Raw genomic sequence first — 16054 nt, 5'->3', positions numbered from 1 at the left:
AAGCATCATTCAGAATATTCTTAATCTCTCTTGCAATTTCAAATTTAGGATCAGACTTAAGTCTATCATATACCTCCCGGTCCCCCAATTGTCTTTCAATCTCATGAATATAATTCTGGCGATCCATGATTAACACTGCGCCGCCTTTATCGGCACTTTTTATGACAATTTCTCCATTGTGTGATAAATCATGTAATGCCTCAATTTCACCTCTCGTCATATTTGGGTTTTTAAAACCCTTTTCAGAATTATTTTTCAAAACCTCAATATCTCTTGTAACCGCAGTAATAAACGCTTCTATCACAGGTGGACTACTTGGTGGTACAAAATTACTCCTATTTTTCAATGATGCCTCCTTCAACTTCAGTTCACCAACTGAAGCGGAGTCTGTGATTATTTTGTTACTAAACCACTCTTTAAGTTTAGGGGATCTAAAAAATTTTTGTAAATCATCAGTCAGTTGGAACCAATCAACGTGTGTACTTATCCCAAAGGATAATCCCTTGTTTAACACAGATATTTCATCAGCTGTTAGTACTTTTTTTTAGAGATATTTACAATTAAACCTGATCCTTACAATGTATGAAACTGAAAGTGAAAATGTGTTGCAAATTCTTGTAGTAGTAGTAGAGCTCCTCCTCTAGACTAGATGTTTACTAGGTGTGCGTCTTCCAAGCATCTCACAGCTGCTACTCAGAAGAGGAAGACTGTAAGAAGTATTATCCTTTCAACAAACTTTGCATCAGTTAACTGTGAGTACATGAGGAATAACAGTATTACTGACCACTATATCAGTTGTACGACCTGGCAATAATTTTGTACAATTGTTTTTTAGGAAAAACAATTGTTATTTGGATTGTGAATGCAGAATTAAAAACCTGAGAATGTCAAAGAAGCGTCACATTAAATCAGCTGTATTTGAACATTTCACCATCACTCAAGATAGAAAACATTATGTCTGTCAGTATATGACAAATGATCCAGATGAAAACAAATGCTGTGAAGCCAAGATCAGTGCATATTCAGGCAAAGATGAAAAACGCTCCTACCTGAGCTTCTAATCTAAAGAGACATTTACAACGCTTTCATCCAGAAGTACTGAAAGCAGTGGATGAGAGAGACTGCATCCAAACCAATGAACCAGTGCCCAGCTCTTCCAGCCAAACAAAGGAGCAGAGAACTTTGCAGCCATCAGTTGCAAGATATTTTGTCAGTGACAAAGTTACTGTGACAATGACAGTAGATACATTTAAAAAAACAGATCATAGAGCTTGTTGTAAAGGATAGTGTGCCTATTTCATTATTTTCACGACCAGCTTTTGTGTCTGAATGGGGAAATGGCCCGCAAGCTTGGTGTTTCTCTGGAGAGAGAGAGTATTAGAAAATTAGTAATCGAAGAAGCTTTTAAACAAAAGGAAGAACTTAAAAAAAAACTCTCCTATGGACGCTTTCTGTTTCTTAAAATGGATGCCTGCACACGTCACAGAGTGAACTATTTTGCCATCAATGTCCGATTTGTTTGTGACAAAAATGAAATAGTTACCAAGACATTGGCAGTAAAAGACACCAAAGCTCATCACACCAGTGAGTTTCTCCAGGTCTTGGTGGAAAAGGTTCTGCAAGACTATGAACTTAAAAAAGAGCAAGTTCTTTCTGTCGTAACTGACAATGCTTCAAATATGATAAGTACTATTAAGCTAATGAATGAGAGTAATGATGGTGACCAGCATCTAGAAGAACATTCTGGGTCCACAGACACAGAAATGTTTGAAATAGAGGAACACAGTATTGTAACTGAGGAGCAAACTGAAGTTGCTTCAGATGAACAGCAACATGATAGTTTAGATGATCTTGTCGAAACTGTGTCAATATGTTCTTTCATTCATCACATGCGCTGTGTTGTGCATACGCTACAGCTGGCTATAAGAGACAGTCTGCAAGAAGGACATGCTGCTGCACTGATTGGCAAGGTGAGAAAATTGGCTACTGTTGCCAGAACCCCTAAAGTTGACTCCATTTTGAAGAGACGTGCTGGAAAAGGGGCAATTATTGATCAAGCCACACGATGGGGCAGTACTTAATGATTCAGCGCTTGGTTGAACTGAAAACCTTTCTTGTAGACATGGCTAACCCTCAACTGACGCTAAATGAAAGTCAGTGGAATCAGGTGACTGAACTGGAAAAATTGCTAGAGCACCCATTTAGGCTACGTTCACATTTGCATTGTTGGGCGCAGCGTCGGCGACGGGACGAAACCAACAACGCATGTGCACAACGCAGCGTTTTGCGACGCATGCGTTGTCATAAGATCCTACAGATCGGGACTTTCGGCACAGGGAAAACGCTACAAGTAGCGTCCCCTGCGCCCTGTCTTGTGCGTCTATATGACGCATGTGTCGTAAAACGCAGTACAACGCATACCGGCGCATGTCCATGCACCCCCCATGTTAAAGATAGGGGCGCATGACGTATGCGTCGACGACGCTGCGCCCAACAACGCAAATGTGAACGTAACTTTACAGTGACTAAAAAATTACAAGCAGAGGACTTAACTCCAGGTATTTTCTTAAAGGAGTGGAAGAACCTGATGTTTTGCCTGTCCCAAAGAGGAGGGTTAATTGCAAGTGGCATTGCTACATCAATGAAACGGAGAGAGGAGCTACTATTACAAAATAACATTCTTTTGGCAGCTGTTTATGTAGACCCAATGCATCGGATTCTTCTAGATGATCAACAGCTAACTAAAGGAAAAGAAGCTCTGTTTGAAATAGCAGTAAGGAGGAAAGGGTTGCAGAACAGTCAGGAGGAACAAGAAGAATTTGGTCGTCCTGCCACATCTTCACCCTCATCAGTACATTTCAGCAGAATTTTTCATGTGCACTAAAAGAAATTGAGAAATTTGACCGTTCATCAAAAATAACAGTGCAACAAGCGATTCCTCTGTATCCTGACACTGTCAGAGATGTTGCCCGAGTGGTTACTGCTTTGCCACCAACCCAAGTTAGTATAGAGAGGTTGTTCTCTGCTCTCAAAATAATTAGATCAGATTTGAGGGCATCCATGAAGGAGGATCTGACAGAGGCAATACTTTTTCTGAGGACAAATTTTATAGATTTCTTCTTAACTGCATAACAGTGTTTATTGCATATTTACTTACAAGAGTTTATAAAAGTTATTTGCTATATTCTAATTGTATTCTAATAAATATAGTTTTTGCTCTAAGTGGTCTGATTACTTATATGATGGTGAGAAACTGAATAAGCATGATGTTAATATTTTACAACAGTAAATTTATTGTTACGAATTGGCCATTTATGAAGGAGCCGGAGCCGGAACCTGATAAAATCCAGGAGTCGGAGTCGCAACTGTGGCTTACCGACTCCACAGCCCTGATCAACCTCCACATTACCAAGAATTCTCTCCTCATCTTCATCAGTAAATGCAAAAACGCCGGGCTCAAAATTATTATCCATAGTCCAAAAAAAAGGCCAAATATATGGCCAAACAAAAGGTGCAGATTTCCACAGAAAAATATTTAGGTTAAAAAATTGGAACAGCACCAAACACAGTACCTTAACAAAGTGCACGCATCTTCAGCCAGCAATCTCAGAAGGCTCCTTGCAATAGTAGAAAAAATAAATGGCATCTTTTCAGTTGGCCATTAAAAGGTATCAACCACTGAGGACTCTCAATTCTAAATATTATGCTCTCAATTTAGAAATTAAAACTCCACTCTTATTCTTCCAGATAGAAATGAACAAAACACGCGCAAATGGTAAAAAAAACAAGCAGTAAACAATAAATGCCAAATTGCAAGTTCCATTATAATGTTAAACTGTCTGCTTGTTTTGGTGAAAAAAAACAGTAATTTTTTTTTTTTTTGCGTAAGTTATATGGTAAAATGAATGGTGTGATTCAAAACTACAATGTACTGAAAGCCGGTAAAAAAAAAAAATCCAAGTGGGATGAAAATGGTGACAATTAAATAAATTTTTTTACATTTTGTACCCCATGCTTTGTATAGTAAAAAAATATCCTATGTGATTCATCAGGTCAGTACTAATATGGCGATATCCAACATATATAGTATGGTTTTTTGGGTTTTTTTTTTTTTTCTTATGGAGCTACAGTATAGGAGGGCTTATTTTTGTGAGGTGAGCCAAATCCTTTATATCACACACTACAATACAAAGGGTAAGCACATTGTCTTATCTACCCCAAAATGGCATTAATGATTCAGCTCACCTCACAAAAATAAAGTGAATACCCCCATCAGCTGCTCCTGCTGTCACTGCTATTAGCGGCAGCAGGGTTAGGCTGATGGCAGTACTATCAAAAGAAGAAAAGAGACATACACAAAACCAGGGATCACCAAAAAAAGGTAGATAACAATAATACATTACAAATTTTATTATAACCAAACAAGGCACACCAAACAATTAAAAACATTTAAAAACTAAAGGTGGTACATACCCCAACAAGGTTGATGCCCCCCAAGACCACAAGAAGGCTTATTCCACAACGTATATGCATATAAGGAACAAAGGGTACATTCAAATAACAATATGTGGCTTAAATAAACATATAAGATATGCAGCTGCTCTAAAGAATTTGTAGTTACTCTATAGGCGTATAGTCACTGTGACCATTATAGTGCTGGATGAATCATGTACACAAAATAGTGGTACACAGGTAGGACGTGTGTAACCCAGCACCTGTAATAAACCCAAATATTAATATTTGGGTTTATTACAGGTGCTGGGTTACACACGATGATTCATCCAGCACTATAATGGTCACAGTGACTATACGCCTATAGAGTCACTACAAATTCTTTAGAGCAGCTGCATATCTTATATGTTTATTTAAGCCACATATTGTTATTTGAATGTACCTTTTGTACCTTATATGCATATACGTTGTGGAATAAGCCTTCTTGTGGTCTTGGGGGGCATCCCCTTTGGGGTATGTACCACCTTTAGTTTTTAAATGTTTTTAATTGTTTGGTGTGCCTTGTTTGGTTATAATATAATTTGTAATGTATTATTGTTATCTACCTTTTTTTGGTGATCCCTGGTTTTGTGTATGTCTCTTTTCTTTTTTGATATGACCTGTATATGACATACTCCGGGTGGATCCCAGTTAGTTATAGTACGATGGTGCCCTCCACCTCTCCTGTTTTTTGTCTCTGATGGCAGTACTAGTCCCATCAGCCACCACCTGCTCTCTCTTTTATCAATTATATATAACTCCTCATTTTTTCCTGCTCGCTCCGATTTCTGGCAGAGCAGAGGAGAATGATGAGAGCCATGTTCAGCACCCAGTGCCGGAGAACAGCGCTTACTGTAACGCTTCTTCCCTGGCGCCGATGCATGTCACATGGATGACAACCATGTGTGTTATCCGTGTGCACGCGTGCGGGACGTTTTGTGGCCCGTGGTGACATTAAACAAGGGACATGGTAGCATGTTTTGCCCGCGGACACATGGTCCGTGGAAACAATACGTGAAAACTGTCTCCACATGTAGCAGAGACACAGATGTGTTAGAGGCCTAAATGTGGTATCGCTGTAATCGCACCGACCTGAAGACTAAAGTCACCTAATCACTTATACCGCATGAGGAACGGCATAAAAAATAAATAAAACCAATTCTTCACATGCTGTTTGTTTTTTGTTTTTTTTCATTCTGCCTCCCAAAGATCGCAGTAAGGCTTGGCACACATTTATCCTACACGCTACACTGAGTGCTTACATCGGGGTTTCCATGTAAATCTCTGAAATACGTGATTCAGACAGAACCTCTGGCGGATGATTCCCTATAATGAGGCAGATAGAGGCACTGTGGACGCCAACTGTGATCCGAGAGCCTATTGTGCCCTAAATAGTAGCAGAGAGGACCGTGAAAGACTAAGAATCGATAAGGGAAAAAAAAAGGATCCTCCAAATGCAAAATAGTGTCTAAAAAGTATTGATTTTTATTTAACAATCATTTTGAAAAGGTGCATAAAAAGGAGATGACGACACATACTAAACAGAAAAACAAAAAAATATACTGTGCATAGATTATATTAACCCCTTCCCGACCCATGACGCCTATGTGGCGTCATGGAATGATCGCGTCCCTGCAGATCGGGTGAAAGGGTTAACTCCTATTTTACCCGATCTGCAGGGAGAGGGGGAGTTGTACTTCAGCCCAGGGGGGGTGGCTTTGCCCCCACGTGGCTACGATCGCTCTGATTGGCTGTTGAAAGTGCAACAGCCAATCAGAGCAATTTGCAATATTTCACCTATGAAAATGGTGAAATATTGCAATCCAGCCATGGCCGATGCTGCAATAGCATCTGCCATGGCTGGAAATCATGTTCTGCCCCCCACCGCCCCCGATCTCCTCCCCAGTCCTCCGTTCTGTCCGGTACCCCCCTCCGTCCCCCTGTCCGCTCCCTCGTGCTCCTGTCCGCTCCCCCGTGCTCCTGTCCGCTCCCCCGGTCCTCCGATTCCCCCCCCCCCCCTGTGCTCCGATCCACCCCCCCACCACCCCCTCATACTTACTGAGCCTCCCGAAGTCGGTCCATCTTCTCCCTGGGCGCCGCCATCTTCCAAAATGGCGGGCGCATGCGCAGTGCGCCCGCCGAATCTGCCGGCCGGCAAAGTACATTTTGATCGCTGTGGTAGGTTCTATCACAGCGATCAAAATAAAAAAATAATAAATAAACCCCCCCCTTTATCACCCCCATAGGTAGGGACAATAATAAAATAAAGAAAATATATATATATTTTTTTTCCACTAGGGTTAGGGTTAGAACTAGGGTTAGAACTAGAACTAGGGGTAGGGGTAGGGGTAGGGTTAGGGTTATGGCATGTGCACACAGTGCGGATTTGGCCGCGGATCCGCAGCGGATTGGCCGCTGCGAATTCGTAGCAGTTTTCCATCAGGTTTACAGTACCATGTACACCTATGGAAAACCAAATCCACTGTGCCCATGGTAAGGAAAATTCCGTGCAGAAACGCTGCGTTGTATTTTCCGCAGCATGTCAATTCTTTGTGCGGATTCCGCAGCGTTTTACACCTGTTCCTCAATAGGTATCCGCAGGTGAAATCCGCACAAAAAAACACTGGAAATCCGCTGTAAATCCGCAGGTAAAACGCAGTGCCTTTTACCTTCAGATTTTTCAAAAATCGTGCGGAAAAATCTCACACGAATCCGCAACGTGGGCACATAGCCTTAGGGTTAGGGTTGGAATTAGAGTTAGGGTTGGAATTAGGGCTAGGGTTGGAAATAGAGTTAAGATTAGGCTTGTGGTTAGGGTTACGGATAGGGTTAGGAGTGTGTTGGGGTTACAGTTGTGGTTAGGGTTGGGATTAGGGTTAGGGTTGGGATTAGGGTTAGGATTAGGGTTAGGGTTGGAATTAGGGTTAGGGTGTGTTGGGGTTAGGGTTGTGGTTAGGGGTGTGTTGGGGTTAGGGTTGTGATTAGGGTTATGGCTACAGTTGGGATTAGGATTAGGGGTGTGTTGGGGTTAGTGTTGAAGTTAGAATTGAGGGGTTTCCACTGTTTAGGCACATCAGGGGTCTCCAAACGCAACATGGCGCCACCATTGATTCCAGCCAATCTTGCGTTCAAAAAGTCAAATGGTGCTCCCTCCCTTCTAACCCCGACGTGCGCCCAAACAGTGGTGTACCCCCACATTTGAGGTACCAGCGTACTCAGGACAAACTGGGCAACAACTGTTGGGGTCCAATTTCTCCTGTTACCCTTGCAAAAATAAAAAATTACTTGCTAAAACATAATTTTTGAGGAAAGAACAATTATTTTTTATTTTCACGGCTCTGCGTTATTAACTTCTGTGAAGCACTTGGGGGTTGAAAGTGCTCACCACACATCTAGATAAGTTCCTTCGGGGGTCTAGTTTCCAAAATGGGGTCACTTGTGGGGTGTTTCTACTATTTAGGCACATCAGGAGCTCTGCAAATGCAACGTGATGGATGCCCGCAGATCATTCCATCAAAGTCTGCATTTCAAATGTCACTACTTCCCTTCCGAGCCCTGACGTGCGCCCAAACAGTGGTTTACCCCCACATATGGGGTACCAGCACACTCACAACAAACTGGGCAACAAATATTGTGGTCCAATTTCTCCTGTTACCCTTGTGAAAATAAAAAATTGCTTGCTAAAACATCTTTTTTGAGGAAAGGAAAATGATTTTTTATTTTCACGGCTCTGCGTTGTAAACTTCTGTGAAGCTCTTGGGGGTTGAACATGCTCACCACACATCTAGATAAGTTCCTTGGGGGGTCTAGTTTCCAAAATGGGGTCACTTTTGGGGGGTTTCTACTGTTTAGGCATATCAGGGGCTCTGCAAATGCAGCATGATGCCCGCAGACCATTCCATCAAAGTCTGCATTCCAAAACGTCACTACTTCCCTTCCGAGCCCCGGCATGTGCCCAAACAGTGGTTTACCCCCACATATGGGGTATCAGCGTACTCAGGAGAAACTGGCCAACAACTTTTGGGGTCAAATTTCTCCTGTTACCCTTGCAAAAATAAAAAATTCTGGGCTAAAAAAATATTTTTGAGGAAAGGAAACACATTTATTATTTTCACGGCTCTGCGTTATAAACTTCTGTGAAGCAGTTGGGGGTTCAAAGTGCTCACCACACATCTAGATAAGTTCCCTTGGGGGTCTAGTTTCCAAAATGGAGTCACTTGTGGGGAGTTCCTACTGTTTAGGCACATCAGGGGCTCTGCAAAAGCAACCTGACGCCCGCAGAGCATTCCATCAAAGTCTGCATTTCAAAACGTCACTACTTCCCTTCCAAACCCCCGACGTGTGCCAAAACAGTGGCTTACCCCCACATATGGGGTATCATCGTACTCAGGACAAACTGGACAACAACATTTGGGGTCCAATTTCTCCTATTACCCTTGGGAAAATAAAAAATTCTGGGCTAAAAATCATTTTTGAGGAAAGAAAAATTATTTTTTATTTTGACGGCTCTGCGTTATAAACTTCTGTGAAGCACCTGGGGGTTATAAGTGCTCACTGTGCATCTAGATAAGTTCCTTGGGGGGTCTAGTTTCCAAAATGGTGTCACTTGTCGGGGAGCTCCAATGTTTAGGCACACGGGGGTTCTCCAAACGCGACATGGTGTCCGCTAAAGAGTGGAGCTAATTTTCCATTCAAAAAGTCAAATGGCACGCCTCCCCTTCTGAGCCTTGCCGTGCACCCAAACAGTGGTTTACCCCCACATATGAGGTATCGGCGTACTCAGGAGAAATTGCCCAACAAATTTTAGGATCCATTTTATCCTGTTGCCCATGTGAAAATGAAAAAATTGATGCTAAAATAATTTTTTTGTGAAGAAAAAAAAAAAGTACTTTTTCATTTTTACGGATCAATTTGTGAAGCACCTGGGGGTTTAAAGTGCTCACTATGCTTCTAGATAAGTTCCTTGGGGGGTCTAGTTTCCAAAATGGGGTCACTTGTCGGGGAGCTCCAATGTTTAGGCACACGGGGGCTCTCCAAACGTGACATGGTGTCCGCTAAAGAGTGGAGCCAATTTTTCATTGAAAAAGTCAAATGGCGCTCCTTCCCTTCCGAGCCCTGCCGTGCGCCCAAACAGTGGTTTACCCCCACATATGAGGTATCAGCGTACTCAGGACAAATTGGACAACAACGTCCGTGGTCCAGTTTCTCCTTTTACCCTTGGGAAAATAAAAAATTGTTGCTAAAAGATCATTTTTGTGACTAAAAAGTTAAATGTTCATTTTTTACTTCCATGTTGCTTCTGCTGCTGTGAAACACCTGAAGGGTTAATAAACTTCTTGAATGTGGTTTTGAGCACCTTGAGGGGTGCAGTTTTTAGAATGGTGTCACTTTTGGGTATTTTCAGCCATATAGAACCCTCAAACTGACTTCAAATGTGAGGTGGTCCCTAAAAAAAAATGGTTTTGTAAATTTTGTTGTAAAAATGAGAAATCACTGGTTAAATTTTAACCCTTATAACTTCCTAGCCAAAAAAAAAAATTGTTTCCAAAATTGTCCTGATGTAAAGTAGACATGTGGGAAATGTTATTTATTAACTATTTCGTGTCACATAACTCTCTGGTTTAACAGAATAAAAATTCAAAATGTGAAAATTGCGAAATTTTCAAAATTTTTGCCAAATTTCCGTTTTTTTCACAAATAAACTCAGAAATTATCGACCTAAATTTACCACTAACATGAAGCCCAATATGTCACGAAAAAACAGTCTCAGAATCGCTAGGATCCGTTGAAGCGTTCCTGAGTTATTACCTCATAAAGGGACACTGGTCAGAATTGCAAAAAAACGGCAAGGTCATGAAGGGGTTAAGAATCACTCCATTTATAGGGGTTTATACATATAGAGCCTGCAAACTAGTAAGTACCTATATGCTGCAGTCCTAATCAGCCTGACAATGCAATATACATCACAATGAACATTCAAGACAGTAAGGGTTAATACGCAAGAAACAAAGTGCTGAGTGCTTATTACATATACATGATGCTAGAGACTGTCCCAGGTGTGTGGTGCAGACCAGACGGCTTGGATATTAGAAGTAGGGCTGTAATAGCATGATTCCAAACCATCTGTTAGCAGACAGACCAGGGGCAGTGAAACAAATATGGTTTACTAAGCAGATATCTAAGCAACGCTCAGTATAGGCATACAGACAGGCATATTTACAAGAGCTCCAACCTGCAACAGTGGACCCCCTTAACGTGCGTTTCGGTAGTTCTTCCAGTTCTATGAAAATCTGGGCTTCAGGAGGCAAATAACGCTGCGCTCCTCCCAGGTCTCTCCGCATGGCTAGGTACTACTGTACAGCCACATATGGGGTATTGCCACGTTCAGTAGAAATTGTGGGACAAATTTTGGTGCCATTTTCACCCACTTCTTGTGTGAAAATCTTTGGCTAAAACAAAATTTTGGTGGTCATTTTGTCTTTACTGTTCAATTGTATACAATTCTGTGACACACCCACCGTGTCAATATGATCACTGCACCCCTAGATGAATTCATTGAGAGGGGTAATTCGTAAAATGGGGTCACTTATGGGGTGTTCTTCTGTTCTGGCACCTCATGGGCTCTCCCAGTGGGCCATGGCACCTGCAAACCATAATAGTAAAATCTGGTGCTCTTTTTCCTTCTGAGCTTTGCACTGTGCCTGAAAAATATTTCCTGATTTACATGTATTGGTGCACTCAGGGAAAAAAGTGACCTCCGTTTGTTGTAAAAAAAAAAATAATTTCCTAGTAGCCCTTAGAAAAAGGTGGGAGGTTTCTACTGTTTAGGCACATCAGGGACTCTCCAAACGCGACGTGCCGTCTGATATCAATTCCAGCCAATTTTGCGTTGAAAAAGCCAAACTGTGCTCCTTCCCTTCCGAGCTCTGCCGTGCGTCCAAACAGTGGTTTACCCCCACATATGGGGTATCTGCATATTCAGGAGAAATTGCAGAACAACTTTTGGGGTCCAATTTCTCCTGTTACCCTTGGTGAAATAAAAAAAAAATGGATCTGAAGTAATTTTTTTGAAAGTTAAATGTTCATTTTTATTTTTTAAACATTCCAAAAATTCCTGTGAAGCACCTTGAAGGGTTAATAAACTTTTTGAATCTGGTATTTGACGGGTGCAGTTTTTAAAATGCTGTCACTTTTTGGTATCTTATATCATATAGACCCCTCAAAGTGGCTTCAAATGTGATGTGGTCCGTAAAAGAAAAAAAAATTGGTGTTGTACAAATGAGAAATCGCTGGTAAACTTTTAACCCTTATAACTTCCTAACAAACAAAAAAAAAATTTGGTTCCAAAACTGTGCTGATGTAAAGTAGACATGTGGGAAATGTTAAATATGAACTATTTTGTGTGACATATTTCTCTGATTTAAGGGCATAAAAATTCAAAGTTGGAAAATTGCCAAATTTTCGTGTTGTGTTTTTTTCACAAACACAAGTCATATAAAAGAACATTTACCACAATCATGAATTACAATATGTCCCGAAAAAAGTGTCAATCACTGGGATCCATTGAAGCATTCCAGAGTTATTACCTCATAAAGGGACAGTGGTCAGAATTGTAAAAATTGGCCTGGTCCTTCACGTGCAAACCACCCTCGGGGGTAAAGCAGTTAATTTGAGTGCATTTACTTCCTAATTGGAGTAAGGGTTTAGGAATTACAATTCTTTTCATATTTAGCTGCTAGGGACCAAAAGTAATTGGACATTTCAAAAGCTCTTTAACCCATTAACGAGCGGAGGTATTTTCGTTTTTGCATTTCCATCTTTTGCTCCCCTTCTTCCCAGAACCATAACTTTTTTTATTTTTCGGTCAATTTGACCATGTGAGGGCTTGTTTTTTTGTGGGATGAGTTGTACGTTTGAATGACACCATTGGTTTTTTAACATTTCCTGTACTGGAAAATGTAAAAAAAAAATCCAAGTCCGGTGAAATTGCACAACAATGCAATTCCACAGTTGTTGTTTTTGTTTTTTTACCATGTTCACTAAATTGTAAAACTGACCCGCCAATATGATTCTCCAGGTCATTACGAGTTCATAGACACCAAACATATATGGGTTCTTTTTCCATATAGAGCCAGTGCACTCTTGAGCATCCACTACACTTGTCTATAGTGCTGCTACATAGGTATATCATTTTGTACTAAGGGGTTAAACTAGGTATCTAATTAGATAACTGTGTATATCTATCATTAATATATCTGGCCTGAAGATGATCTACAGTTTGGACAGATCAGTGATTTTTATTTATTACATCTGGTTGCCGTCTGTGCCAATAACTGATGGTTGGGGATACAGAGCATCGGACCCATCCTAAGGATAGACCATCTACTATATAATTGTCTAAGGGTCACTTCCGTCTGTCTGTCATGGATATTCATTGGTCGGTGCCTCTGTCATGGAAATCCAAGTCGCTGATTGGTCTCGGCAAAACGGCCACGACCAATCAGCGACGGGCACAGTCCGGCGGCAAAATGGCCGCTCCTTAGTCGGTCCCGCTTCATACTCCACTCAGTGCTCACACAGGGTTAATGGTAACGGACCACGTTATGACACGGATAACGCACTCCGTTACCGCTGCTATTAACCCTGTGTGACCAACTTTTTACTATTGATGCTGCCTATGCGGCATCAATAGTAAAAAGATCTAATGTTAAAAATAAAAATAAAAAAGTTATATACTCGCCGTCCGTCGGCCCCTCGGATCCAGAACCGGCCTTTCCTGCTCCCTGCGACGCCCCGGTGACCGCTCCATGCATTGCGGTCTCGCGAGATGATGACGTAGCGGTCTCGCGAGACCGCTACGTCATCATCTCGCAAGACCACAATGCACTCTTGGAACCGGAGCGCGCAAGGAGCATCGGTAAACGCTTCGCCTGGATCCGGGGCCAACGGAAGGTGAGTATATAACTATTTTTTATTTTAATTCTTTTTTTTTTAACGGATATGATGCCCACATTGCTATATACTGCGTGGGCTGTGCCATGTACTGCGTGGGCTGTGCCATGTACTACATGGCCCGCCACGAACAATCAGCGACAGGCGCAGTCCGGCTGCAAATTGGCGCGGGATTTGAACCACGCTTCGCTAATTGGTTGCGGCCGGCCGAATCCTGTGTATTCAATGTATTATTCTAAAATCTTCATAAATAAACTACATACCTATTCTAGAATACCCGATGCGTTAGAATCGGGCTACCATCTAGTCTATTATAAATACCCAACAACCCTAATCGTGTCGTTATTTCTTCTGAATGATCCATTAGGGGCAAATCAGTATGAGGACTATAGTACAAAGAACATACAGCTAAATTTGTGGATGAAAATCATTATACAGTTTCATTCACACAACACCTGTATGTATCATTGTCCTTCTCAGGTCCCTGACAGTTTTCAAGATGAAGATGATGATTCTTCAATGGAGGAGTGGGAAGATGAAAGATGCAAGAATCAGAACATGGAAATCAAGATGGAATCTCGCCAAAGCTGCACATCACCTGGTAAGAGGGTTTCTATAACTAGCTCCAGTGTGCAGAATGATCTTTTAAAGTGTTCAAATCTGTTACTTTTATTTGAAAATAAAAAAAAGAATTAATTAGGAACTCGACCTACTTCTCTGAATTGGGGTTCTATTCATATTCTATACGATGACTATAACTAGATCAATTTCTAGTCTGTGCTCAGTAGTTGGGAGTTGTGCTTGTATGGAGATGCATCACGCCTTCATCTGGTATATATTATGTTGATTGACAGTGCTTGTCACAGAAAGAAGCCTTACTAAAGCATGGCAGTAATTCTAACCTCCTAACATGATGTATTCATTTCCCAACAGATTTAACTGATACAGAAATATCAGGGGGGTCTCCTTCCCCTATTTCTTCTCAGGATGATATGATTGACAACGATATTACCATAGGAACTGGAAAGTACGCATCGGATGTCCCAGATATTGTCGACAGTCCACAAAACACTATTGAGACACCAGCTTTATGTAAAGAACCATCGATCACCAAGACTAAAATGTATAACTTTGCACAATACACAAATTACTCACCTTCTCATGTTAAGGAGGAATCTGTGTTATGTGGTGGAGGCAACACTTCAAATACTGCCCTCAACGTGCGCAGCGAGCAATCCCCTAATAAATATTTGCATAATAAGGAACAGTCTATTTTGGATGCAGAAGAAAATCTTACCAGCTCGGATATCTGTACAGATCTGCAACAGTACACTGACACGTTTGCACCTATACATAGTGTTCGTAAAGGTTCGTTTTCACATATTAAAGACGAACCTGTTTCAGGTGATGAAGAAAATATCATGGATCAGCCTTCATGGATTTATACCAAAAGTGACAGCAAGTTTAAAAAGAAAGATCCCATGTGTTTCATATGTGTTGAATGTGGGAAGAATTTTCCATACAAGTCACATCTCCTTCGACATCAGAAGATTCACATGGAAGAGCGGCCGTATTCTTGTCTTGAATGTGGAAAAAGCTTTAAATTGAATTCCAATCTTTTAAGCCATCAGCGAATCCATACAGGAGAGAAGCCTTTCTCCTGCTGTCAGTGTGGGAAGTGTTTTATCAGTAAGTCCGAACTTGTTAAACATGCGCGAATTCACACAGGAGAAAAGCCGTACGCTTGCTTGCAATGTGGAAGACGGTTTTCAAGAGTATCAAATCTTATTGATCACAATAAAATACACACTGGTGAAAAGCCGCACTGCTGTTTGGAGTGTGGCAAGTGTTTCAGGCGTCATTCCAACTTGCTCAGTCACCAAAAGACTCACGCGATAGAGAAGTTGTATTCCTGCCCTGAGTGTTCAACAGATTTCCTCACCAATTCGGACCTTCTAAAACATCAGAAAACTCACACAGAGGGTAACGGTATTTCTCCACAAAGTGTGGTTTCTGTTATGTGAATACATGGATTTAACCTGTGAGAGAGATCTCCAAGCAAAAATACAACAAGCAATATGAAGGGCTGCTCCACCCAAAATGCATAGTCATGCAAGTGATGTTTTTGTTCCAGATTCATCAGCATTTTTTGTTAACTGTTCTTAAAATGCCCATGCGTTATATTCCAGTAATAGGTATTACATTTATGACAATCCCTGTCCCATTTGCAGTTCAAATTTATATGCTCTTGTATGTTATTGGTGACCTACAGAATGTTATTAAATGTTACTACTCTACCCAAAATTACTAAACTCGCTTTGCTAATGTGTCAGAGCTTAACACTTGCTCACCGTAACTATGGCAGATGCATGCCTTTGGAGACTAAGGTTGGGGTTTTTGTTTTACCGACGTCTGTGCTGAGTACCTTAGCTGTGACTTTTTAGAGAATTCCATTATATTGCTGGACTTCACATCCATCACAGCTAGGTATGATGTCACTGAACTGATCATAATTGATTTGGAGGGAGGACACCAAAATATAAGCTGCAGCCTAAGCCAATATTCTGTAGGTCCTTAAACGTTGCACAGCAGGTAAGCTTCATCATGTTTA

The 16054-nt window shown here is 41.2% G+C and overlaps 1 protein-coding gene across 1 annotated transcript in view; it reads left to right on the top strand.

Annotated features, from left to right (window-relative positions):
* LOC143767173 (uncharacterized) overlaps window positions 1-15747 on the top strand; it is a 77964-nt gene extending 62217 nt beyond the window's left edge. Inside the window, exons 4-5 of the mRNA XM_077255263.1 lie at window positions 13924-14044; window positions 14377-15747. Of these exons, the coding sequence (XP_077111378.1) occupies window positions 13924-14044; window positions 14377-15467 (1212 nt within the window). The 3' untranslated portion in view covers window positions 15468-15747. The remainder of the gene's footprint in view (window positions 1-13923; window positions 14045-14376) is intronic.
* Window positions 15748-16054: the final 307 nt, after the last annotated feature.

This window comes from Ranitomeya variabilis, chromosome 4 (genome assembly GCF_051348905.1).
Source record: "Ranitomeya variabilis isolate aRanVar5 chromosome 4, aRanVar5.hap1, whole genome shotgun sequence".
Lineage (NCBI taxonomy): Eukaryota > Metazoa > Chordata > Amphibia > Anura > Dendrobatidae > Ranitomeya > Ranitomeya variabilis.
This window is presented reverse-complemented; position numbering and strand designations above follow the sequence as displayed.